Source organism: Pelophylax lessonae, assembly GCF_965119305.1.
Source record: "Pelophylax lessonae genome assembly, chromosome: 6".
Classification (NCBI taxonomy): Eukaryota; Metazoa; Chordata; class Amphibia; order Anura; family Ranidae; genus Pelophylax; species Pelophylax lessonae.
In genome coordinates this window covers 111535848-111563291 of record NC_138773.1, presented here as the reverse complement: position 1 = coordinate 111563291, position 27444 = coordinate 111535848, and the positions used below count along the sequence as shown (strand labels likewise).

The window sequence follows — 27444 nt, the reverse complement described above, 5'->3', positions numbered from 1 at the left end:
ATTACAAAAATTATCACAGGCAGCGCAGTAAGCTTGTGCTCTATCATGGCTCTGCTGGGGGTGCTAACTTTGTTATGGCTGTGCTGGGTTACAGTCTGTAACACTCAGTACAGCCATAAGTTAACAAAGTCAGCAAGCTGCTATGTGACATGATTTTTGTAATGCTAATGATCATAAGACAGTGAGATGCTTCTTTACACTTCAGTTGGGGGAGCAGTAAAAGTGCAGTGGAGCTGAATTTTTACCACCCCCAAACCCATCTCCTTTAACCACTTCCTGTCCATCGACATACCAGTACGTCACGAGATTGGAAGGGTGATATTTGGGTCATCACTGCAGCAATGATGGAGAGATCATTTTTTAGCCCCAGCAATTCTGCACAAAGTAAATGTAAACCTAGTGGCTAAGAAGCCCCTGGATTACTTTTACAGGTCATGGAAAGGGGTCCCACCCCTGCCTTTAAGATGCGACTAGTAGCATTCGGTTCCTGGGACACAGTGAGAGGGATGGATGTCGTTCGGCCCACTGTGTGATGTCAAAAACCCGAAGCAACAAGGATTTCACTTCTGGTTTCTGTCTGACGTAGCCATTACCAGCTTGAACAAGCATCTGATCAAACCCATCTTGGTTTAATCAGATGCTTTGGAGGCCAGAGGACAGATATGGGGTCTAAAAGACCCCACATCTCTCAAAAAGAGGACCTGTTATGGCCCATGTTATCACAATGAATGATTTTTATTCCTTGTAAAAGCAAAAAAAGAAAGAAAAAAAAATAGATACAGTGTGACTTTTTTAAATTTTTAGTAAAATAAAATTAAAAATACATTTAAACTGCCCCTGCTCTTCGGTGCTTATGCACAATTGCAAACTTACACGTTGGCCCAGCACACATATGTAAACAGTAACAAACCTGCATTTTGTTTCCAGACGGGGTCAGGGGCGGGGACAGGGGTGGGGTCAAGGGCGTGGTTGAAGGGGCCCCGTCAGGTAGGCTGTACGGGCCCATAATTTCTAACAGCAGCCCTGCCAATGGACATCAACTTTAGGTGAAACCCTCCACTGATGTCAGCAACTTTCCATCTGCTTGTTCCCAGTCTACAACCCCACTTTGACTTAATGGCTATTCAAACCAATGCTGGGAAGTGTATTTCTAAAAGAAAATCTATTCTGCAATGTTTTTCTGTGGAGACACACACTGCTTATTTACCTAAATACACATTTACGGTGGCACCAACATAGATATGCTGAAGATCCACCAAAACCTTAAGAAAGTGGACAAATCCAGTGTTTCAAACATGCGTGGATAAAGATATGGGTAATATCTAGTTGTCCAAGTATGTTTACTGAAAAACTGCAACAATAAAAATTAATTTTGATATGAGTAAGAAGAAGTGCACAGATATAGAGTTCGTTGAGTATACCACAATAATAATTTCACAGTTGGTATAAGGTTTTTTTAGATAGATGGAGCTGTATGTAAACTGCAAACTACAGTAATTGTTGTACCTCTTCCCAGTGGCGACTTTTCATGCCTCGGTTGCAGATGACAGAGATGATGGGAAGATGCACTTTAAACTTGTCAATTTTAAGCTTAACATTCTCTGCTACCCTCCTGGGTCCTAGCATGTCAGCAAATGTCTTAGCCAGCTTGTACATCGTCCTCCACATATTCCCCACTTCCTCTGAGATGTCATCTGCATTTAAATCCTGGAATGCACCTGTTCAAGAAATCAAGACAAATGAAAGATTATGATTCTTTCAGCACTATGAGTAAATGGTATTTATCTACAGGTCTTTACTGAGACCCCTGTATATGCTAGCTTTGTCTTTGCTATAAAAAATCACTGTTATGCAACATTATCATATACTACTGCTAAACCATCTATGGCAGTAAAGAATTTTTTTTTATTATACTAAATTTTAAAAAATATATTTCCTTGTGACGGATTATAACACATCAGCAATTTTCTGTAAATCGATGCAATTGGTTCAGATATTTTTCAAAATGATTGCAGCACAAAATGAATGGTTGGAGTAATTCACAAGTATACTCCCATAAAAGGTTAGTGCCCAGCAAGCAACAAGGCTCATGTGAATGTAGCCAATGAACAGCAACTCAGTATAGATTAACTGCACCTCTAATGCTGTAACTCAACAAAATGTAAATGTGGTGAGTCAATGAAAGATAGTAATCTATTTCAAATAATGCACTGTATTTTTGTGTTACAGTATGCATTTTAAGGCTCTAATAGGCCAGGGACACCTCCTGGGAACACAGAATAAATGTTGAGGGGCTGAACAACAAATGATTGGTAAAAAGCGTAATGTCACATTATGAATGACAAAATAAATAAAAGCTGGATTGAAAAGCAGTTAAATATGTGTTTAAAAACAGCATAATGCATAGAACGTACAGTATAACCTTAATATCTCAGAAGAGACCAGGGCCAAGCAGCAGAAAAACTAGGCACGTGTCCTGGGTACCAGGGTCTATTAATGCCCCATGAATTTATATAAAAACGAATTGAAAAGGATTAAGAGAGGTGCATGGAAGCCAGCCAGCCCCCAGTCTGATGTACTCACCCTCCATTCTGCCACCAACCAAGTAGACCTGTCTCATGATGTAAATAAAGAACAGGGGTTTAGTTGACACGCATTTGCAAACGCATGTGTAAGCTGCAGAGCCACGACATGGCACCCTGTTTTATCTGCAGTCCTAACACTTTTAAATTTGGAGGCACTGTGCTATACAGGCAAATTGCCTCATAAAAAGTCCCAATCTGTGTTTTGCACTGCATCCACCAAGGGGTTGGAGGTGTATGCTTCTCAGCTGGTCGTTTTCCGTTTGTACCATCTTAACATTGCTATTAGAGTTTTGAGATACTAGACCAGTCATGGATGGAGGTGGGTTGGGGGGAGTTTGGGCTGCTCCCTCTCACCTGCCTCCTATCCATCCATTAGCAGCCATGTGCTCCCAGAATGGAGACACTTAAATTTAAAAGTGTTAGGACTGCAGATAAAACAGGGTGCCGTGTCGTGGCTCTGCAGCTTACACATGCGTTTGCAAATGCGTGTCAACTAAACCCCTGTTCTTTATTTACATCATGAGACAGGCCTACTTGGTTGGTGGCAGACTGGAGGGTGAGTACATCAGAATGGGGGCTGGCTGGCTTCCATGCACCTCTCTTAATCCTTTTCAATTCGTTTTTTCCGATACAGGGATGGAGACATTGGGCATACCTGCGGCTGTCCATGAATTTATATACACTTAAAAGAATGTTTGTGGATATATATTCCCTGTAACCTTTCCAACGAACAGGTGACGGCATCCAAAAAGCTCATCCTGGCTTGTTTTGAAGTGTCTGATAACAAAGATTGGATGCAGCACACAGAGGAAAGCCAAATCTATAAATGAGAAATGGCCTCCCAGGCCACACCTCTCTGATGCATTCTGCCCTGTCCACAGGGCTTGATCAAAGAGGTGGGAGTGACATATGTCTTTCAGGTTTTATGCATCATGAGGCACCTTTGCCAAACTGAAATTACTATAAACAAATGAAGAGAAATTGGACGAGTGATGGAAAAGGAGAGAACACTGCAAATAATCTCTGCTTGTCTGACACTGCTTCTAAACAAAAACACATATACAGTGCAAATGAGGAAATCAAGACAAACAATGTACATTGTCCCCATGATGTTTGAAAGCTTAAAGAACCATAAAAGTTAAATTAACAGTGGAGATTTAAGGGTGGCTTGTATCCAAAAACAATCTGAAAATCAACAATCCAGCTGGAAACTAAAATGAAAATTTTCAAAAATGGAAAAAAAAATGGAATAAAAAATAAAAAACTTGTAAAAGGGGGAAACGGAGTGGGGATGGGACAATGACAGTATTGCTTTACTTGTAAAAATGAGTGAAATCCTACCTATAGTTTGAAGCATTTTGGAATTTGGTGTCCAGCTTGAATATTTAATATATTTCTCTTTTACAGTGAAGAAAAAAATGGTCACCTCTAATGGGGTGATTTATTTTTTCAGTGATTTTACCCTAAAAGACTGAAGCTTGATGTTGCCTGAAATGTCTATACCAGTGTGTATATTGGAGATGTGGTCCCATATTCTATCACAGAGACGTCTGGTCGCCCTGCCTACATATTGAATATTACGCAGAGTACACAAAGTAGTAATGACATACACCACATATAGAGTCTGGAAATAGACAAGTCTTACGCCAAAAGAATTGCCATTTTACCCAATATCACATGTGAGCCATTTGTGGTATTGCCTCATGAGAACCCCTCTAATTTTTGTATGGTTTATTTTGTGTCCCGTAGATAACAGTTGTTGCTTGAAAAGAGGTTTTCCTAATGGTTCACCCACTAAACTAATACTTGCAACTATCGGCCTCTCCTAAATGGGGACATTCCCCCCACTTCTGTACCTTCAGGCAGTGATGAAAATTGGGAGCAACAGCATGGGGGAAGTACTCATTTTTTAGCATCTGTTTAATTTAGAACTTCTAGACGACCTAGACCTACAGCTTTTCTTGTGATACTTTTAAAATCTTTTTAAATTCATAGTCACAGGTGTTCTATACAACAATGACCCCTCCTTTATCTGCCCCTTAATAGTGATAATTGGGTTTGGTCTCAGGAACTTGAGGATATCTCTTTCTTGTTTACTCAAATTATAGTGTTTGTGTGTGTGGAGGTGGTATTAGTTGCTTTGGCCAAGGCGATAAGATCTTGTTCTACTAACTTTTGGAAAAGATCAAGTTTGTCTCCTTCAGTCTGGATTGCATAAAAATCATACTTGGATCTGGAGGAAACGCAAAATTGGTCAGGGGCTTTAATTTTGTCCATGACTGAAATGCCAGAATATCCATTAGTATCCATGCATCAAACAAAAATCTTGAAAACACTCAAGAACAAATAGAACCAATTTCAGTCAAACAAAATCTGGATTAGTATCCAGTTAATGTTTTTTCAAGGTAAGATGACATGCAAAATTATTAAGATCGATAATAGTGAAAAACAAATCAAGATTTTGCGTAGGTGCAAAATGAAGTCCACATGAAAATACGTTAAGTGCTTTTAGTGATAAAATGTGATCAGATAAATTCAAGACATTAGCAGTTAGGCCAACCATAGACGGTGCAAATTTCTTTCCTGCAACCATAGCTTGCAGGAAAGAAATTCTCACAATTCCTCCATCAACACAGACAGTGCTGACAGGGGAATCCATCCTGCCAAGAAATTGTCTGCTTCCGGAGGGGACTGCTCCCTCCCCCCACTGAGAGAAGATAGTGATTATTGCTAGTGGCTATGGCAGTCGCTAGTGATAATCGCAAGTGAAGCCAGCAGGATGATTGTACCCAAGTTGTAAGATTGATCAATTTGGTAAATTCAGCCTGCCCATACACGGTTCGCATCTCGGTCGGTTCCTGCTGAAGTGGTCGAGATTCAAACTCTCTATGGCTGGCCTTAGAGATTCATTAGTTGTCTAAGACCCTTTCCTCCTTAACCCTCCCTTTTCCTTCCCTATTTTTTGCAATATATTGTTCAAGTTTTTTGAAGGTTGTATCATGTCTTTCAAATCTCTATCTGCTAAATATTTTGCTCTTTTTCCAGTAAAAGAAATACAAAACAGATAAGAAATAATTTTAGTTTTTATTTCATATATTTTGGTAATTGGCATTATTTGCAGTTTTTAATATTAAATAAATGGTAAATAAATGCCTTTTAATGGATTTGGGCTTTTTTGGGCTTCGGTAATTTAAGTATTTCTTTTCTTTTCCTTTTGTTTTCTTATATATTTATATAGTATAAGCCAGCCCTAAAGCTCCACCATGAATATAACTTTTTTGGTTCTTTGAGCTTTTAAACATTGTGGGGGCAATGTACATCGTTTATCAGTATGTCCTCAGTTGCACTGCATATGTGCTTTTGTTTTGAAGCAGTATGAGAAAATTAGACATTGTTTAAAGTTACCTCTCCTTTTCCATCACTTTTCCAGCTGCTCTTCCTTTGTTTATAGTAATTTAGGCTTATGATGCATAAAATCTGAAATGTCACTCCCACCTCTATGATTATGCCCTGTGGGTGTGGTGAAATGCATCAGAAAGTATGGCTTGAAAGGAGATAGGCTGAAGTTGTTTCCTATTCATAAATGTGGCTGTTCTTGGTGTGCAGCATCCTACCCTTGTTTTAGAATGTTTGAGGACAGTTATGAATTATGTGCATTTCAAAGTATAACAGCAGGCAGTAGCTAAAGTAGGGGAGTGCAGGAGTATATAACAGCAGGCAACAGCTACAGAAGAGGAGTGCAGAAGGTTATGACAGCAGGCAGTATCTGCAGAAGAGAAGAGCGCAAGGATATGACAGCAGGCAATATACAGCAATAATACAGCACAGAAGTGCGGAGGCAATATGTACAGGACAGGTGATATAGAGTATGACAAAAGGCAACATAGGAAGGGAAAGAAAGTATATACTGACTATACCTTCAACTAAAAGCTGATTAAACGTTTAGAATTTTAGACTCATTTCTAAAAATGTGTAGCACCCCCAAGTGTGCAGTCTAATGTGAGGAAAATGTATCTTGACTCACAGTAGCTGGGTGAGTGTGGTTAATTGGTCGGGGTTACTGTAGTTACATAGTTACATAGTTACATAGTTAGTGAGGTTGAAAAAAGACATAAGTCCATCCAGTTCAACCTATGATGTGTGTGTGTTTGCTTTTAACCGTACATTGTATAGCCCTGTATGTTGTGGTCTTTAAGGTGTCCAATAGTTTTTTTGAAACTATCAATGCTCCCCGCTGATACGACTGCTTGTGGAAGAGAATTCCACATCCTTACCGCTCTTACAGTGAAGAACCCCTTACGCACTTTAAGGTTAAACCGCCTTTCCTCAAGTTTTAGTGAGTGGCCACGTGTCTTATTGTATCTCCTTTCTCTGAATAGTTTGTTCCTTATGCTAGGGTCGCCAGTACAGTATTTGTACATTGATATCATATCCCCCTCAATCGTCTCTTCTCCAGAGAGAATAGGTTCAGTGCTTGTAGTCTTTCCTCATAGCGGATGTCCTCCATTCCCCTAATTATTTTTGTTGCCCTTCTCTGGACTTTCTCCAGTTCCAGCACATCCTTCCTGAGGACCGGTGCCCAGAACTGGACAGCATACTCCAGATGTGGCCGGACCAGAGTCTTGTAGAGTGGAAGAATAATCTCTTTATTTTTGGAGTGAATCCCCTTTTTTATACAACCCAGTATTCTGTTGGCTTTGCTTGCGGCGGCTTGGCATTGCATGCCACTGCCAAGCCTGTTGTCTACCAGTACCCCCAGGTCCCTTTCCATCCTAGACTCACCCAGAGGTTCCCCCCCTAGTGAGTAGCTTGCTTTCTGGTTTCTGGCCCCCAAGTGCATTACTTTACATTTTTCTACATTAAATCTCATCTGCCATGTAGTTGCCCACCCCGTTATTTTGTTCAGGTCTGCTTGCAAGATTTCCACATCCTGCATAGAAGATATTGGCATGCCTAATTTAGTATCATCTGCAAATACTGAGATTGTACTAGATATCCCCTCCTCTAGATCATTTATGAATAAATTAAACAGGATTGGTCCCAGGACAGAACCCTGGGGGACCCCACTTTCCACACCCGCCCAATCCGAGTACTCCCCATTAATCACCACCCTCTGTACTCTCCCCTGGAGCCAGTTCTCTATCCAGGTACTCACCTTATGGTCCATACCTACCTTCCTTAGTTTGTACAGTAAGCGTTTGTGGGGAACGGTGTCAAAGGCCTTTGCAAAGTCCAGATACACCACATCCACAGGCTTACCTTTATCTAAGTGGCAGCTCACTTCATCGTAGAAGGTTAATAGATTGGTTTGGCACGAACGATTTTTCATGAATCCATGCTGATTACTACTTATAATACCGTTTTCATTACTAAAGTCTTGTATGTGGTCCCTTATCATCCCCTCCAAAATTTTGCAGACTACTGATGTTAGGCTGACCGGCCTATAGTTACCCGGGATATATCTCGGCCCCTTTTTAAATATTGGTACCACGTTGGCTTTTTTCCAATCAGCTGGCACCATACCCGTCTGTAAACTATCCTTAAAGATCAAGAATAATGGTCTGGCAATCACCTGGCTGAGCTCATTAAGAACCCTTGGGTGCAAGCCATCCGGTCCCGGGGATTTATTTATGTTAAGTTTCTCTAGTTTAGCTCTAAGTCTATCCTCTGTTAGCCATGGCGGCACTTCCTGAGGTGTATTATTTAGTTCGGCCTTACAAGCGGGGTTCGTGTAGCCCCCCGATTCCTTTGTGAAGACTGAAGAAAAGAAATTATTTAACACTTCCGCCTTTTCTCTGTCCTCTGTGGCCATTTTTCCTTTTTTCTCTTTTATGGGGCCAATATGCTCTGGCCTCGCTTTCCTACTGTTTATATACTTAAAGAACTTCTTGGGGTTCTTTTTACTCTCCTCCGCTATATGTCTCTCGTGTTCTATTTTAGCCGCCCTGATTTCGTCTTTACATTTCTTATTACACTCTTTGTAGTGCTTAAATGCTGCCAATGACCCCTCAGTCTTGTATTTTTTGAAGGCCTTTTCTTTAGCTCTAATATACATTTTTATGTTGGAGTTTAGCCACCCAGGGTTTAGTTTTGTTCTTTTAAATTTATTTCCCTGTGGAATGCACTGGCCCACCCCCTTGTTAAGTATGCTCTTGAAGCACTCCCATTTTTCCTCCGTGTTCTTTGTTCCCAGGGTTCTATCCCATTTGATATTTTCTAGCAGCGAGCGCAGTTTAGGGAAATTGGCTCTTTTGAAATTCAGTGTCCTTATATTACCCTTGTGTTTCCTATTACTGTAATTAATACTGAAACCAATTGATCTATGGTCACTGTTCCCTAAGTTGTCCCATATTTCTATATCCGTGAGCAGGTCTGTATTGTTGGTAATCAGTAGGTTCTTGTCGGTGCATTCACCATCTGACCCATGAAATTGTCCTGCAAAACATTTAGGAACTGCCGAGCCTTGGCTGAATGCGCGGTTCCTTCTGCCCAGTCTATATTAGGATAATTAAAGTCCCCCATTATAATGACATTTCCCATCCTTGCTGCCAATCCTATCTGTAACATGAGGTCCGCCTCACCCTCCTCCCTCTGGTTGGGGGGCCTATAGCATACGCCCAATATTACCTTCCCCACCGTGCCTTCCCTTTGAAGCTCTACCCATAGGGATTCTGCCTCGTCCATAGCTCCATTATTAATATCATCCCTCATATTTACCTGTATACTGTTCTTAATATACAAACATACCCCTCCCCCTTTTTTACCCTCTCTATCTCTGCGATAAAGGGAATACTCCTGAATGGTCGCCATCCAGTCATGAGAGCTGTCAAACCAAGTCTCAGTTATCCCCACAAAATCTAAGTCCTCCTCAAACATCAGCAGCTCCAGCTCTCCCATCTTGTTGGCCAGGCTTCTGGCATTGGTATACAAGCCTCGTAATTTTGATGTTTTTAGGCTGCTCTCTTGATTTTTCCCCGTACCCACCCTGGGTATAGGAGCTCCGAACACCCTACCGCTAATGCCCCCATTTCTGCCCTCTGAAACTTGCTTTCCACTGGCTAATTCTACATCTGTACCCTCCCCCCCATTCCCTAGTTTAAAAGCCCCTCTAACTTTTTGGCCATCCTCGCACCCAGTATGGCTGCACCCACCCCATTTAGGTGCAATCCGTCCCTACCAAAGAGCCGGTGACCGACTGAGAAGTCGGCCCAGTTCTCCAGGAACCCGAAACCCTCCTTACTACACCAGCTCCTCAGCCACTCGTTAACTTCCCTAATCTCCCGCTGCCTCTCTGGTGTGGCTCGAGGTACAGGTAGTATTTCGGAAAATACTACCTTGGAGGTCCTAGTCCTCAACTTAGCGCTTAAGTCCCTGAAATCGTTTAGGACTCTCCGTCTTCCTCTGTCTATGTCATTGGTACCCACGTGTACCATGACAGCTGGGTCTTCCCCAGCCCCACCCAATAATCTGTTCACCCAATCCGCGATGTGCCGAACCCGAGCGCCCGGCAAACAACAGACTGTTCGGCGCACACGGTCTTTGTCACAGATTACACTATCTGTCCTTCAAATAATTGAGTCCCCTACCACCAGCACCTGTCTTTCCTTTCCCTTTCTCCCGGCCTCACTGGAGGAGTTCTTCCCCTGGCAGCTAGGGGCATCGCTCTACTCCAGCAATGCTGGTCCCTGACTGGTTTCCCCAACATCACACAACGGGGCGTATCTATTGGGGTGCTCCAGCCCAGGATCAGCCTCCTTGCCTTGTCCCCTTCTACCCCTCCTAACTGTCACCCCTCTACTCTGCTCTGATGCCTGCACCTCCAATACTCCGCCCACCTCTGTGCAGGCCCCTGTCTGCACCTGACTGGTACGATCCTGGCTCTCCTCCGGTATGGACATTCGTCTCAGTGTTGCCAGCTGCTTCCCTAGATTCAGGACCTGAGCTTCCAGGAAAGCAACGTGCTTACATTTTGCGCATTTGTATTCGCCCTCGATCACATGTCTGAGGAACGCATACATAAAGTTCAGGCTGAAGGGCTCTACAGGTCAGGCTTCTGGTGCCTCCCCCTGGTTCCAGAAGCAGGGAGAGGTTTCAAGCAGCTAGCGGGTGGAGGCAAGGAGGCCATGATCTACATATTTATGGGAAACTGGATAAACCCCAGGCCTGGCAGGGTGGCTGGATCAGTCCATACATATTGTGGAGCCTGGCCAGCATGGGAATCAGGTAGAATATGGAGTACTGAGGCTGTGTCGTGTATCCTGGGAGAGGACCCCAGGGCTGAGGAAGCTCTGCCTCCAGGCTTGAGCTGAGGAAGGAAGAAAGAAGGAAGAAAAGAGTGATCTTCACTACCTTACAGTCTCTTCTAGAGGATGCCCTGGCGAGTATGGGAGGACCTGGACAGCAGGAGGCCTGAACAGCAGTCTTTTTAAAAGCAACAGGATTTTCAGGGACAGTGGAAGTATCTCTACACCCCCAGGCAGTACAACTGGTCCTGTTGTACTGGGCCCAGGCCTCATGAACTAAATAGAGGGGCTAGAGCAGCTTTATTGTTTCTGCCTAAAAGAATGAACCAGAATGACCTAGACCACACCCTTGCTGCTACTTGCTTACCAGGGCTTAAATTACATCTCCCTGGGTCCCATCACATCAGCAGAGGGGCCCAGGAGGTGGGAGCAGAGGAGAAACTTTTTTTAAATTTTTGGGCGTAGTCTGTTCTGCCGCATCCCGTGAGGTGGAGGCTGGGTTTAGGGACCCTGTCAGGAAGGCTGTATGGGGCCCCACAATTTCTAACAGCAGTCCTGCCCCCAGGGCCCAAATAGGAGAAAGCTGCCTAATACAAAAACCAGCAAGCTTTCCTGGACAATGTCAACCTGCTAAGCCCAATCCCTTGTTCTGGGACACTTTAGCAGCAGCCAGGTGGACCTCCTGCAGTTTGGGACTTTGCTAAATGTTCACTAAGGGGACATAGAGCTCATACAAAGGGAGTTTTCATTGACAATTCCTGAAAGACTGTTGTTCCAGAAAAATTACAGTTATTGATTTGTCATTTTTGAGGTGTACATAATGAAGGAAGTTGTCCTTAAGTCGTTCTTTTGAGTCAAATTGGGCATCCCATGATCCCTTTATCCCATCCAAGTTGTTTTCCCCAATAAAAAAAAACAAGCCCGTGGATCGTGTACTGCCTCCAGGTGAGAGTTGGAAAATGCGTGCTACAAAATGTGTTTTGGGGGACCTAGTGCTACAAATGTATTTGTTCTGTCACTGTGAGGGGAGGGGGCGGTCACTGCTAGAGAAGGGGGCTCAGTAGCATTGATGAGCCCTGATAGGCAGCACTGATGGGCACTGATAGGCAGCATTGATGAACACTGATAGGCAGCTCTGATGGGCATTGATGAGCACTGATAGGCGGCATTGATGAGCACTGATTGGTGGCACTGATAGGCAGCACTGATGAGCTCTGATAGGGGGAATTCATGAGCACTGATAGGCAGCACTGATGGAACTGTACTGATAATCAGGACACTGATGATCAGAGCCCTGAATATCAGTGTAAACAATGTGCTGATAGTCTTGCTGGTTAACGGCTCTCCTTTTCTCACACAGACACTGCGCGGGAAGAAAGGAGTGCCAATAACCGACAAGTCTTTTTACATGTGATCAGCTGATCACATGGTAAAGGGCCACTGTGATTGTCTGAATAACACAGCAGTCACAGAGCATGCTGGATGCGCACCCCAGGGGGCACATGGGAGGCAGGATTCTGGGGGGATGTCCATGGATTCCCTCCCAGATCTGGTAGCCGGGAGCTCGGATGGAGGGGGGGGAGGGTGTCAGGGGGGGGGGGGCCTTCATGGTTTCTTGCAACGGGGCCCTGAAGGTTCTAGTTAAACTCTGGTTTTGTTCCCTTGAAAAGCAAAAAGACAACTTTAAATAATCAGTGTATATTAATGCTTGTATCTGGAATAAAGCATAATATACTGCACCTGCCAGGCCAAATTAGTCCATGCATCTGCAATATTAACATACAAACCATAAAATTGCATATTTATAATTTGTAATTCTAGGAATTCATGCTGTTTTGTAATAATTATGTGAATGTTTTATTACTGGCACAGAAATAATTTATTTTAAAGATTACATTAACTTAATGGTCAATATCAATAAATCTGAAACATTTTTTGCATGTTTATATTGTTCTATTGAGAAATAAAAGCAGATCCTAACAATCTGATATTCGAACAATAGGTCACTGTCCTATTAGCCCTTAATCCCCAGTTCAAACCCCCACCTATTATTCCTTAAATGAAACATGTGCTTTAAAATGTAATAACATTTTTGTGCTTGCCATAACAGTCCATTGTTAGACACAATCTTGGATCAGTTTTACAGGGTGTTTAAAGTGGTGGTAAAGCCTTAAGGTTTTTCACCTTAATGCATTCTATGCATTAAGGTGAAAAACCATTTGTGATCGAACGGCCCCCCAGACCCCCCTTCTTCTTTCCTGAGCCCATTTAGAGCCAGCAGTGTGCACAAGCACAGGGGCTCCCGCTGTCTGTGTCAACAGACGCAGTAGCCAGACTCGGGAGCGAGCCCACACGGGTGCCACCATGGAAAGCGGCTTTCTGTGGGGGCCCCCAATGAAGAGGAGAAGCCTAGAGCATCGGCAGGAGGATCCCAGAAGAAGAGGTTTGGGGCTGCTCTGTGAAAAACTATTGCACAGAGCAGGTAAGTATATGCACGTTTGTTATTTTAATACAAAAAAAAAAAAACGTTTACAACTACTTTAATGTTGTAAACTAGCCCCTGCACAATTTCCCACTATACAGATTGTCTCAGTTTTATAGGTAAACAGTGCATACGGCAAGTAAATATAGAGGGGCAGGACCTACGTTCTTCAATAGACTTCAAGAAAAAGATTTTACTGTATGTATAAAAATCTTATTTTCTTAATAGCCGATTGAGTGACACAGTTGGGACATATAAAAGCTGTAAAGGCCTTTTTTCCATCAAAAGCTACCCAAACAGAACATGGAACAAAGGGCACTTCTGTCTGGCAGATCACTGTGTGAATGAACCACTTCAGCTCCAGAAGGTTTACCCCCCTTCATGACCAGGCCATTTTTTGCGATACGGCACTGCATTACTTTAAATGACAATTGCGGGGTCGTGCGACGCTGTACACAAATAAAAATTATGTTGTTTTTTTCCCCTGCAAATAGAGCTTTCTTTTGGTGGTATTTGATCACCTCTGCGGTTTTTATTTTTTGCGCTATAAACAAAAAAATCCCGACAATTTTGAAAAAAAAAAATCATACAATATGTTTTACTTTCTGCTATAAAACACATCCATTAAAAAATATAAAAAAATCTAATTTCTTCATCAATTTAGGCCAATATGTATTTTGCTACATGTTTTTAGTAAAAAAAAATCCCAATAAGCGTATATTGATTGGTTTGCACAAAAGTTATAGCATCTACAAACTATGGGATATTTTTATGACATTTTTATTTATTTTTACTAGTAATGGCAGCAATCAGCGACTGATAGCGGGACTGTGACATTGCGGTGAACAAATTGGACACAAAATGATACTTTTGAAACGTTTCTGGGGACCAGTGACACTAAGAGCCGGTTCACACTGGGGCGACTTGTCAGGGGATTTAGTCGCCTGACAAGTCGCGCTCCATTCAGTGCAATGGACCCGTTCTAATCAGAGCGACTCAAGTCGCTGCGACTTAGAAAAAGGTTCCTGCACTACTTGGGTTTGACTTCGGAGCGGCTTACATTGACTTCTATTAAAGAAGTCATTTGCAAGCCATGCTGAAGTCGCGCTGCAGAGGGCGGCTTCAGAGTCAGGCGGCTTTGAAGTCGCCCCACCGCCCCAGTGTGAACCAGCTCTAATACAGTAATCAGTGCTAAAAATATGCTCTGTCTTGCAGATGATATCCTCATATTGTTATCAGAACCACTCATTACAATCCCTAATCTTCTTAAAGATTTTACTACTTTTAAACTCCTAACAAACCTTCAGGTTAACTTCTCAAAATCGCATGCATTAAACATCTCTCTCTCCCAGGACATACTTAGACAATGGCAAGCAAATTTCTCATTTAGATGGAACCGAAACAGGATAACCCACCTAGGTATCCAACTTTCTACCAATCTCAGACCTTTAACCACTTTAAGACCTGAGGATTTTCCTGCTTAATGACCAGGCCAATTTTTTTAACTTGGCACTGCGCGACTTTAACTGACAAGTCATGCAATGCTGTACCCATACTAAATTTATGTCCTTTTTTTCCCCCAGAAACAGAGCTTTCTTTTGGTGGTATTTGATCACCTCTGCGCTTTTTATTTTTTGTGATATTAACCACTTAATCCCCGGAAGATTTTACCCCCTTCCTGACCAGGGCCTATTTTGCGATTCGGCACTGCGTGACTTTAACGGACAATTGCGTGGTCGTGCGATGCTGTACCTAAACGAATTTGGCGACCTTTTTTTCCCACAAACAGAGCTTTCCTTTGGTGGTATTTGATCACCTGTGCGATTTTTTGATCATGCGCTATAAACAAAAAAAGAGCGCCAATTTTGCAAAAATAACAATATTTTTCACATTTTTTTATATGAAATTCCCCCAAAAAAATGTAAAAATCTAAATTTTTTAACATTTTAGGCCAATTTTTTTTTCTGGGCATTTTTTGGGGTCTTTGGAGGCAGGCAAAACATCTGAACTTCTGTATAGGGGTATATATACACACACACTTATATGTATTAATACACATACACACATATAGGTGTTATAGCAGAGAAGCCATATGGGTATTAATTATTTCATTAGCGCACGCATAGTGTTCTGCTACTTTCACACCTATATATGTGTATGTGTATATATACATACATGTGTGTGTGTGTGTATATACCCATACACAGAAGTTCTGATGTTATGCCTGCCTCCAAAGACGCCCAAAAAATGCCCAAAAAAACGCCAGCTACAAAAACGCCCAGGTGTGTTTTTGCAGCAGGCGTTTTTTTTGGGCATTTTTTTGGGGTCTTTGGAGGCAGGCAAAACATCTGAACTTCTGTATAGGGGTATATATACACACACACACTTATATGTATTTATACACATACACACATATAGGTGTTATAGCAGAGAAGCCATATGGGTGTTAATTATTTCATTAGCACAAGCATAGTGTTCTGCTACTTTCCCACCTATATATGTGTATGTGTATGTGTATATATTCCTTCACATTGTAAAGCGCTGCGCAAACTGTTGGCGCTATATAAATCCTGTATAATAATAATAATAATACATACATAAATGTGTGTGTGTATATATACCCCTACACAGAAGTTCTGATGTTATGCCTGCCTCCAAAGACCCCCAAAAAATGCCCAAAAAAATGCTTGCTACAAAACCGGCAAGGTGTGAAAATAGCGGAGCCATATCCCTGTTCTATATTAATTCTAATACAAACAAACTTTTTTTTCTGGTTCTGGACATGCTACAGAGCTGAAATTTCTCAGGTACACTTGTTAGACCCACCAGACACTAAATCCAAAGAAATCTCTTTTTTTTTTTCAATAATTTTTTCAATAATTGGCTCTCTATCAAAAATGACAATTTTTAAAGAACTTTTTTTTGTGTGATTAATAGTCCCTGGGGCATGACCCAGAACCCTAGGCACTTTTTTGGGGCATTTATTGGGTTTTAGGGCTACAAAATGGTGTTTTTTGATTACCAAAGTTCGGGTCCCATTGATTTCAATGGGGTTCTGAAATCCGGACCGAACTTTCGGGAAGTTCGGGTGTTCTGGTCGAACCGAACTTTTGAAAAGTTCGATCATCCCTATTCCTGATATCTGTTCGCTATGGATACCATTTGTCATGTTATTACTTTTATATTTGTTATTTGGTCCACACAGTGTATTCATACCTTTCAAAAACAGCTCTTTAGGAAAAAGATAAAAGAAAAGAGTTCCAATCACGGCAAACATTTTGTATAGGAAAGAACCACACCTAGGGTGATGATTGGCTGTCCTCTCCAGACACAGTTAGCGCCCAAGAGGGGTGTCCGGATAAGCAGGGGACGCAGCCAAATCTCACTGACTAGTTTGTGGTGATTTTACCTATAATCAATGTTTCCATAATCTTGTCTTATTCTTCTTATATGGTTAAGCCATATCCTCATGTATCTATCAAATCATCAACAGAAACTGGACTAAACCTATTGAAATGTTTGTAGTTTTCACTTTCTGAAAATCTTTATTAAAAACATGGAAATGAAAAATATGCACTGGCACTGTACTTATGACACTGGCCAGGAAGGGATTAACATCAGGGACGATCAAAGGGTTAAATGTGTACCTAGGGAGTGCTTTCTAACTGTGTGGGGGATGCTTTAACTGTGGGAAGACAAGGATCCATGTTCCTGCTCAGCAGAAACACAGGATCTCTGTATTTCCTTATAACAGAACAGCGATCTGCCTTGTTTACATAGGCAGACTGCCTCTGCTACTGTTGGGAATGATCGGCGGGTCCCAGCGGACGTTGGGTCCACCGGACCTGCTGATTGGCTCCCCCTGTGTCCAGTAACAGCGGGAGCTGGTCTGCGTGCTGCAGACCTGGAAGCACTAAATCACTTATGTGATTTCAGGCAGAGGATCCGCCGCCCCCCAGTATATGTACGTGGGGTGATCAGCAAGAGGTTAAACCATGGATTCGATGAGAACTATGGGTGAGAGGTGTGGCAGTTAAAGAGACTGGCACTTGAGCAGCTCTTTTAAGAGTGGAAGCGACTCTATCTGATAAAGGAAAAAAAGTGGAGAATGCGCTTCTGAACCACAGACACATACATAATTTCTTGGACAGTGATTGTCAGATGAGCCTGCTACACTTCTACTTAAGTTTTTATAAGTGTATTTTATTATGCTGGCACAATAAACTGTTAATTACTGCACTTAGAAGTGCCTTCTCTACCTTATTCCAGTAAAAGCTACCCAAATGGGAAGTAAACTAGACCAAAAATGTATGCGGCCAACAAGATAAAATTTGACTTGACCAAATCCCAGAACAGATCCCAAAACAACATGAATTTCAAAACAGATCCCAAAGGAGATGTTTGGAAAGACTAACTACTGTCACTGAAGGCATGCCCATAGCGCGGAGGACTTCTGGCCCATGCATACTCACGCATCCAGGCACACGCCTGTCACCAATGCTTCTGCCAAATGGGCTATTTAAACAAGCTGCTGTATGGGCTCATTGCTGATTGGTCTGCAGCTTCTGTGTGTTCGTTCCTGATTCCTGTGTGTGACCTCTGACCCTGACCTGGCTTGCTCCTGATCTGTGTATGTCTGCTACCTGTTCCGACTTTGGCTTGTCTCTGGCTTCTGCCTTCTATTTTTGCCTGATCTATCTCTCCTTGCTGACTTGGCTTGTGACCCAAATATCCTGCTGTCTGCTGTTTATGCCTAATCTGCCTCACCATTACAGACCCAGTTCATCTGACCTTGCATCCTGCTCATTCAGCCTTCTACAGCTCTTCGGCCCAGGAAGCTTTCATCTGGCTCCTGCTTCCAGCTGCTTACCCACAGTCTGCTGCCAGCCAAGCTCCATGCCAGATTATCTGCCACCAGCCAGTTCTGCTGCTACATCCATCTGCTGACTGCTGCTGCCACGCAGACTACTAGACTGATCACAGACTCTGATACCTCACCATGCTCCTGTGTTCACAGTCTCACTACCAGTAGCTTCTGAGCCAGAGCTGTACGAGAGGCCTCCCCTCTTCACACCAGGCTCACTGACCAAGTATGTTATAACTACATTCAAAGGTAGACCACCTGGTCAACTACAGAAGGCTCAAGACTAGCATTCCTAGCCCCTGACTTTAGTGAGAGGAAGAACATGATAAGGAAAGGGGTTGTCTGATTACCAAATCAGACACAATATTCCCAATGCACATGTTCCTGAGAAATGACTGTTAGATGTCAGTGGGTGGTGCAGCGACCACCAACTGGAAGCCATGCCATCAACATTCAAAGTAGAAAATATGTCACCAGCAAAACCAGTGATCTTCAGAACAGGTCCAAAGCTTTATTCGGGGATTACATCACATTTACAGAAGCAACATTTCAGAGCCATGGAAGGTCCATGCTTCAGACAACCTCGCAACGAAACAACCAGGGGTGTGAGATTCTTGATTAGAAAGGACTAAGTCACAAGCTGGTAGAAACTGAAAGTACTAACCTGAATTCTCCTAAAGGAAAGGGAAGGGTGATAAACAACACCCACCTAAATCCATGAAAACACAAATCCTGTCTGCTAACCACCTAGGGAAATACAGGACCCTCTAGCCGATGAATGCTTGCCTCCAAGCAGGAGAAGAGGGACACTTATGTGCTGAACCATCACTCTTCACCTTTCAATGTAGGTCACACCTTGGCTTTAAGAAAGAAAGTGAAATCTTGAACAACACACTCAGTGCTCTAACTAGCATAGGAAACAGGTGCCCAATATGTCACAGGGAGAGATCCTAAACTTTTCCATAGGTGAAGACCCTGCAGCGAGCAGGTAATGTCTTGTAAACTATTGTTCCAGAGTACCAGACTCAAGGGCTGGATAAGAGGATGCACCCATCAGAAGGGTCCTTTTAGGTTGGAGGGAAAGAACCCTTCCTTCCCCTACCAGAGATGGGAAATAGTGCTTTGTATTTTGTGGTAAAAATACACCATATTAGTGTCCAGGCAAGGGACCAGACTCCCTAAATCTGTGATCCGAAGAGTAATCTAATGGTTCAATGCAGCTCCTGATGCTTAGTCTACAGAGCTGACAGCCTTCAGAGGCTCAAAGCTGTCTGTCCCTAGTGGATTCATATTCACTTTTTAAAGAAAAGAGTAGCAGATGTTTCTGATGCCAAGAGAACGCAGTCTAAAATAGCTGGTGGTGGTAGCACAGAACAGTGTCTGACTGATGGCTGACCTGTGTATTTTTTAATGTATCCTTTTGCTGGTCTATGTTTCTATACATTAACACTGATGTTTCAGTTCATATTTTTCATTTTATTTTGTTTTTCTCCTCCATTTTCATATTAAACAGTATCTCACAAAAGTGAATACACCCCTCACATTTTTGTAAATATTTTATTATATATTTTCATGTGACAACACTGAAGAAATGACACTTTGCTACAATGTAAAGTAGTTAGTGTACAGCTTGTATAACAGTATACATTTGCTGTCCCCTCAAAATAATTCAACACACTATTATTATTGGTATTATTATGAGTCTTGCGCTGTCTAGAGGGTCTAATTCTATGTGTGTGTATATATATATATATATATATATATATATATATATATATATATATATATATATATATATATATATATATATCTATAGTGCCCCTTATTGCTGCAGATACTGGTTCTGTAGACCATACAGTTTCAGATATAAATAGATGGGGGAGGGGTATCGCGCTTCAGGGGGGTGATAATAATTTAGCTAAAAAATATCCAGTGATCAATAAATTAATGTATCAATATATAAATCATTAAAGTGTGCAGTGTTACAATATTCAATAAAACCCTTTAAATATCTAAAACCTAATATTTGTGCATAAATCTAAAAAGGTACACATGTGATAAACCATAAATACACATAAAAATCAAACAATCTTCAATCTTGGTAATAAATATATATAAACAAAGTGCTCTGTGCTTTAAAATATATATAGGTGAGTGATAGTCTCTCAATATCCAGTGCTTAATTGAAAAGTGCTAAATTGTCCAAAAAACAAGTTTCATCAAATGAGGTATAAATTCTTCTAAATCCAAGTGTTGGACCTCCACCATACACTGTGTACACAAGCAATGTGATTTTCTGCTCCTTATCACCCCTCTGGGTGTGCTAGCCGCTCACCTTCAATTATATAGTATTGCGCCTTTATTGTTATAATCAATAGATCCTCCTCTCCTTCCTTTTCTTTCTATATCCTCCCAAAATGGTACTTGGCCTCAGTCCCTGGATCGGGGTATCCATCCTCTCACCGGGGTCCCAGATATCTCAAAGGAAAGTACTTACATAGTGCAGTATTGCCATAGATTCCAATATTTTATTAAAGTAAATAGATACACTTACAAACGTGGTTTCTCCGCTTTGCATATATTGCAGGGAATCGCGGACCTACTTCCGCAAACAAACGTCACTTCCGGCTTTGTCCCTACGCGTGTCGTCACGTCCGCCCACGTGACTTCTTCAGGGGATCTTTTGATTTGTATGTGTATTTATGGTTTATCACATGTGTACCTTTTTAGATTTATGCACAAACATTAGGTTTTAGATATTTAAAGGGTTTTATTGAATATTGTAACACTGCACACTTTAATGATTTATATATTGATACAGTAATTTATTGATCACTGGATATAAAGTATTTTTTGCTAAATTATTATCACCCCCCTGAAGCGCGATACCCCTCCCCCATCTATTTACACTATTATTATTATTATTTATTATTGTCTATTGTTTATTATTGTCTAAACTGCTGGCAACAAAAACTGAGTACACCCCTGAGTCACAATGACCAAATTGGGCCCAATTAGCTATTTTTCCCCCCTGGTGAAATGTGACTCGTTAGTGCTACAAGGTCTCAGGTGTGAATAGGGAACAGGTATGTTAAATTCGGTGACTCTCACTCTCTCATACTGGTCACTGGAAATTTAACATGGCACCTCATGGCAAAGAACTGTCTGAGGATCTGAAAAAAGAATTGTTGCTCTACATAAAGATGGCCTAGGCTATAAGAATATTGCCAGGACCCTGAAACTGAGCTGGAGCACGGTGGCCAAGACCATACAGTAGTTTAACAGGACAGGTTCCACTCAGAACAGGCCTTTCCGTGGTCGACCAAAGAAGTTGAGTGCACATGCTCAGCCTCATATCCAGAGGTTGTCTTTGGGAAATAGACGTATGAGCGCTGGCAGCATTGCTGCAGAGGTTGAAAGGGTGGGGGGTCAGCCTGTCAGTGCTCAGACCATACACTGCACACTGCATCAAATTGGTCTGCATGGCTGTTGTCCCAGAAGGAAGCCTCTTCTAAAGATGATGCACAAGAAAGCTCGCAAACACTTTGCTGAAGACAAGCGGGGTTATTGGAACCATGTCCTGTGGTCTGATGAGACCAAGATAAACTTATTTGGTTCAGATGATGTCAAGCGTGTGTGGCGGCAACCAGGTGAGGAGTACAAAGACAAGTGTTTCTTGCCTACAGTCAAGCATGGTGGTGGGAGTGTCCTGGTCTGGGGCTGCAGGAGTGCTGCTGGCACTGGGGATCTTCATTGAGGGAACCATAAATGCCTTCATGTACTGTGATATGCTGAAGCAGAACATGATCCCCTCCCTTCGGAGACTGGGCCGCAGGGCAGTATTCCAACATGATAATGACCCCAAACACATCTCCAAGAGGACCACTGCCTTGCTAAAGAAGCTGGGGGTAAAGGTGATAGACTGGCCAAGAATGTCTCCAGACCTAAACCCTATTGAGCATCTGTGGAGCATCCTCCAGTGGAAGGTGGAGGAGCGCAAGGTTTCTAACATCCACCAGCTCCGTGATGTCGTCATGGAGGAGTGGAAGAAGACTCTAGTGGCAACCTGTGAAGCTCTGGTGAACTCCATGCTCAAGATGGTTAAGGCAGTGCTGGAAAATAATTGTGGCTACACAAAATATTAACACTTTGGGCCCCATTTGGACATTTTCACTTAGGGGTTTACTCACTTTTGTTGCCAGCGGTTTAGACATTATTGGCTGTGTGTTGAGTTATTTTGAGGGGACAGAAAATTTACACTGTTATACAAGCTGTACACTCACTACTTTACATTGTAGCAAAGTGTCATTTCTTCAGTGTTGTCACATGAAAAGATACAATAAAATATTTACAAAAATATGAGGGGTGTGCTCACTTTTGTGAGATACTGTATTGTTTAACATACCACTCATATTTTCAATTTTTTCAATGTCCAATAGCTGGCCTTTGGGTTGCTTTTTAGAAGAAGTATTACCAGAACCTAAAAAAAAATGTTGTAGCCCCCAGGCACCCAGTGTAACACCAGGTCCAGCTGAGATCTGTGCTGTTGTTAAAAAATAAAAGCACATGTTCAATTTTGTCAGTGCTGGTTGTAGCTCAACACTCCATACCAATTTTGGACTTCAGTGAAGCCACTACCTTGTTCCTCACTGGGTCCTGCCCTCCTCCCCCTACACAGGACCTGTCACTGGCTGCAAAGGAAAGTATCATGCTCACAGTTCCCTGATGGGGGGCTGCTGAGACACAGAGGCAGTAGGTACCTTCAGGCAACTCCATGGCCTATTACACCAGCCATGGTTGACTTTGCAGCAGACAACATGAAGATAAGGAAATAAATAGAGCAGGAAGGAACACTCACTGCTAATCTAAGCAAGCAGCTCTGTGATCCATCCAACTGCTAGTAAAAACAATGCACTTTCAATAGTGGAATATACAGTATTCGAGCACTGGTTCAGGTGTGTAATCTATATGCCAGCAGAGAAGGCAAACAGTCGGCAGATAGATCACACAATTGGATCAGTGCTGTGTGATATGGAACACTATTGTGAATGAACTATTTTCACTGGCAGCCAAATGGATCACAAAGACACCCGCAACTAGGATCAGCAGTTATCAGAGGGCAGCCATTCAATTTCAATATATTCATTTTGTGCTGAGTAATAGTTACCGGGTATGTGCGCAACATACAATGTACTACAAACATAATAAATCATCTTATCATCTACCCAGCACTACCCAACACACATGGTCGTCCGCAGGTAGGCGCAAGGGGGGGATGTCCAACCCCCCCCCTGGAATCTCAACTTCCCCTTTAAAGTAGCTGTTAAGCCACTTTATACCATCCTGTCTGGTCTGTTTAATAATCATGTGTGCCCCTGTGTCTGCGTTTTAAAAAAAATAAGCTGTTCTTTACCAATTTTTAAAGTGCCGAGCGCTGCTCATGTGACCCATCGGCTCTCTCCTTTCCCCGTCTGACAGCTAACTGCCAAGGCATTCCTTGCTGATGTCAGTCGGGAGGGGAGGAGGAGGGGAGTGGGAGAGGAGGAGAGAGGCGGCAGGTCATGTGAGCGGCGATTGGCGCTCTGAAAACTTTTTATAAAACACAGACACAGGGGCACACAGGATTATTAAACAGACTTTAGAGAGGATATGAAACTTTAAATGAAACTACAGCAGCAGGAGGGGAGGGGGCGAACACTAACACAGGAGCAGTCAGGCAGGGAGGGAGGGGGGAAAGAGGACAGAGGAGAACAGGAGAACTGTGGATGATGGAGACACGTAAACTGACCAGGGCTCAGCAGCCATGGTATCCTGTGGTCACTTTACAGAGGGGAGGACATAGCCAGGCAGGATCAGCCAGGTATTTTAGGTGATAAAAGGGGCCAAATTACACAGCACAAGCACTGTGCTGTATAACATGCTTTAAGGGAACAGGATCTTTTTTTTTTTTTAGGTTAACAAATGCTTTAAAAATAAATGCTGCCATTTGCCCTTTAAAAATAAATACTCAAAATAAGTAAAAATACTAAGCCCCTCCCCTTTGTGACATTGTTGAAAAGGGGCGGGCATGGGTGACCTTAAAATTTTGCCCCCCCCCTGAAAAAAGTTCTGCTGACACCCATGTAAACACACCTACCAACATTTCACTAATATAACAATAGCATCCCTTGTTGCACATTTTACAGTAAATTAAATACCTCACATTATTGTAGGTGCTATATATTGAGGTGAAGCAATAATATGTAAGGTTCATTTTGCATGTGTGTCATTTTTTAATGTATTATTGTGGTTGCACATTTGTTGTTGCAAACCTTCATTCTCCAGTACTGTTGTCAGAATGAAGTTACCTGCAGATTAAGTAGTATGAGATTAGGTGGTCTGAATTGGGGATTGTTCTGTTTTCAGGTCATGTAAACTAAACATGGTATTATGACATGTGGGCCGAAGTAGCTATGCACTGTGAGCTCTAATATCTATGTCTTTTTTGATTTGGACAGCAGGGTCTGCTTAAACCAGCACCACTCTTTATGGCATTAAGGCATGTGACCTGTATAATTTATGGCATGCACTTTAGGATTTTCTTGGTATGGTGGAAGGCTACATTTTTAATAATTGTAATACTCTAACTGCTCTTTTTAATTTGTACAATGGGCCTGTGTTGTTTTGAGTATTTGAGTTTGATTTGTAGAACCCCCTTCTAAACTTTCTTTATACCCATTAGTCATCTGCCTCTTTTCGTTTTACCACTGCCAGCAGTACATTATGCCACAGTTGTAGGGAGACGAGCAGAAGTCTGTAGGAAATCATTCAAGTCTCCAGACAAAATCATAGAGGCCATCAAATGAGTGTGAACTGCAGTGTAATCCCATTATTTTAATCCTGTTCATTCTTTGTAGGTTTCCTAAACTGCTTGCTTCATCGGGAATATAATTTTCCGTCTCTGTCAGACCCACTACATTACATACCAAATCCTCACTTCTGACATTATGCTTCATTGTCAGATAAAATCACAATTTAAAGCCATGAAATAAGGGTGTCACAACATCTTATAAAACATATCCTAACAATATGTTTACAAATTGTAAATCAAACAAATGTTCCATCGTCGCGGATTCACAATTTTACAGTCTTAGATGATTTGGGTCAGATTCCACCTATAGCTATGAACACAGTATATAACTATTGTTTTTAAAATCTTGTAAGAGAGAAATAGAGAGATAGAGAGAGGGAGACTACCTTGCCACCAATGGGCATGACCAGAATTTCATTGGTGCACTGTAGAAGCAGGGGATCCTTTGATGGGCCATGATTTACAATGCTCCTCCCCCCACCTGGGGCTTCAATGGGCCTAGGTACATGGTGCAGGTATGCCACCACAGCAACTACTAACACCAATGCAGGGAGGCATTCTTACTCCCTCCGATAGTCAATGTAAGGGGAATTCTTCCTTCCACTGACCACTAATGTGAGTATCCTGCTACTGACTGTCAGTGACATCAGATTGATATTAGTTTGAGATTCTTATGATATAATTCAAACTCATTGACAGAGGTATTTGACTACAGTTGATCTTCTTCGGAGTCATTTTTAACCTGTTCTGTCAACACAGACCCTAAGCAACATTCTTCCTGACAGTGACTGCCAATGTAAGAGGCATTCTTGCTCCCACTGACCCCCAATCTAAGAAGCATTGTTCCTCCTGCTAACTGCCAATGTAAATAGCATCCTTCCTCCCAGTCTCTGATATAGAACACAGTGGATTGCACGTAGGGTTTGGTTATCGTACTCCTTTCCATTGTATACTAACTTAAAATGTCACTGTTAAAATTTGATATAACTACACTCGCTCTCATTCTCTGCTGAAATATCCATTTGAGAAACTACAGACTAATCAATTAAGCCATCCATAGACGGTTTAAATCCCTGCTGAACTAGCCAAGATTCAAACCATGTATGGGCAGGCAACCAGCCTGTCGGATTTTATTCTAGCTGCAAGCAGCAATCACTGAGTTCTCCCTGTGGGGATGGCTCCCCCAGCTCCCCCCCATCGGAAGAGCACAATGGCTCCTCTTGAGGGATTCCTCCATCAACACTGACTGTGCTGATGGGAAAATTGAGCCATAGTTGAAGGAAAGAAAATAGCTCCTTCTATGGCTGGCTCTAGTTCCTCAAAGCAGGAACAGTGGAGAGATCTCATCACTACTTTCTGAGATGGTGTCTGCTTTTGTCAATTGAAAACTGAATCCATTCAGTTTTAGAGAAACATCTAAAATGTAAGAAATACTTTTAGGTATGCTGTGCAATGAAAACACATAACAATCATATAATGGTGATTTTCTCAAATTTGACTGCAAAAGTGGAAATACACTTTAATGTGGTTGTAAAGGCAGAAGGTGTTTTACCTTAATGCATTCTGTGCATTAAGATAAAAAACCTTGAGTGTGCAGCAGTCCCCCTAATACTTACCTGAGCCCATCTCTAACCAGAGATTTTGCACGAGAGATTCGGCTGTCCGGGACTCTCCCTCCTCATTGGCTGAGACAGCAACGATGCGCCATTGGCTCCTGCTGCTGCCAATCAAAGAAAGTAAGCCAATGGGGAGAGAGAGAGGGGGCAAGAGAGAGAGGGGGCAGGACAGGCCTGCAGCTCTGTGTCTGATTGGACACAGTGAGCTGCGGCTCGGCCTGGGTGCCCCCATAGCAAGCTGCTTGCTGTGGGGGCACTCAACCGGAGGGGGGAGCACCCGAGAAAAGGAGGATCTGGGGTGCTCTGTGCAAAACAACTGCACAGAGCAGGTAAGTATAACATGTTTGTTATTAAAAAAATAAAAGAGACTTTAGTATCACTTTAAGCCACTATGAGATCAATTTGCATTGAAAAAGCAACATACTTACCATTCATCCATTCCTCAGATTTACAGTGAAAGTTATATGCAGTTACCCAGAGTTGTTCGAAAGGCACCTTGTTTGTTATTGCCACTTGCAATGAAGGGAATTGACTTTTCTCCCATTCCAGTAATTCCTCTTCTTTATTGATAGCCTATAGAAATTTACCATTATTTATTTATTTAAAACAATTTTAAAAATATAAAATGTAACTGATTTTTGAATGTCTGGGTGGCAAAAAGTTAATATATTTCCTTTTTCCTAAATGCTGCTGCTAATAGAGGGCACACATGAAACTGAGTTTGGTTGTTTATCCCTGAGAAGAGCGATGTTATAAAATCCTCTTATCTCACTTTGAGGCAGCTGAGAGGCTCCACTTTGTTAA

General features: G+C 42.2%; 1 protein-coding gene across 1 annotated transcript in view; it reads right to left on the bottom strand.

The window, feature by feature from the left end:
- LOC309559164 (dynein axonemal heavy chain 3-like) overlaps window positions 1-27444 on the bottom strand; it is a 480621-nt gene that overhangs the window by 425755 nt on the left and 27422 nt on the right. Inside the window, exons 4-5 of the mRNA XM_082262311.1 lie at window positions 27069-27213; window positions 1507-1718 (exon numbers count right to left, since the gene is read on the bottom strand). Coding sequence (XP_082118437.1) covers window positions 1507-1718; window positions 27069-27213 — 357 coding nt within the window. The remainder of the gene's footprint in view (window positions 1-1506; window positions 1719-27068; window positions 27214-27444) is intronic.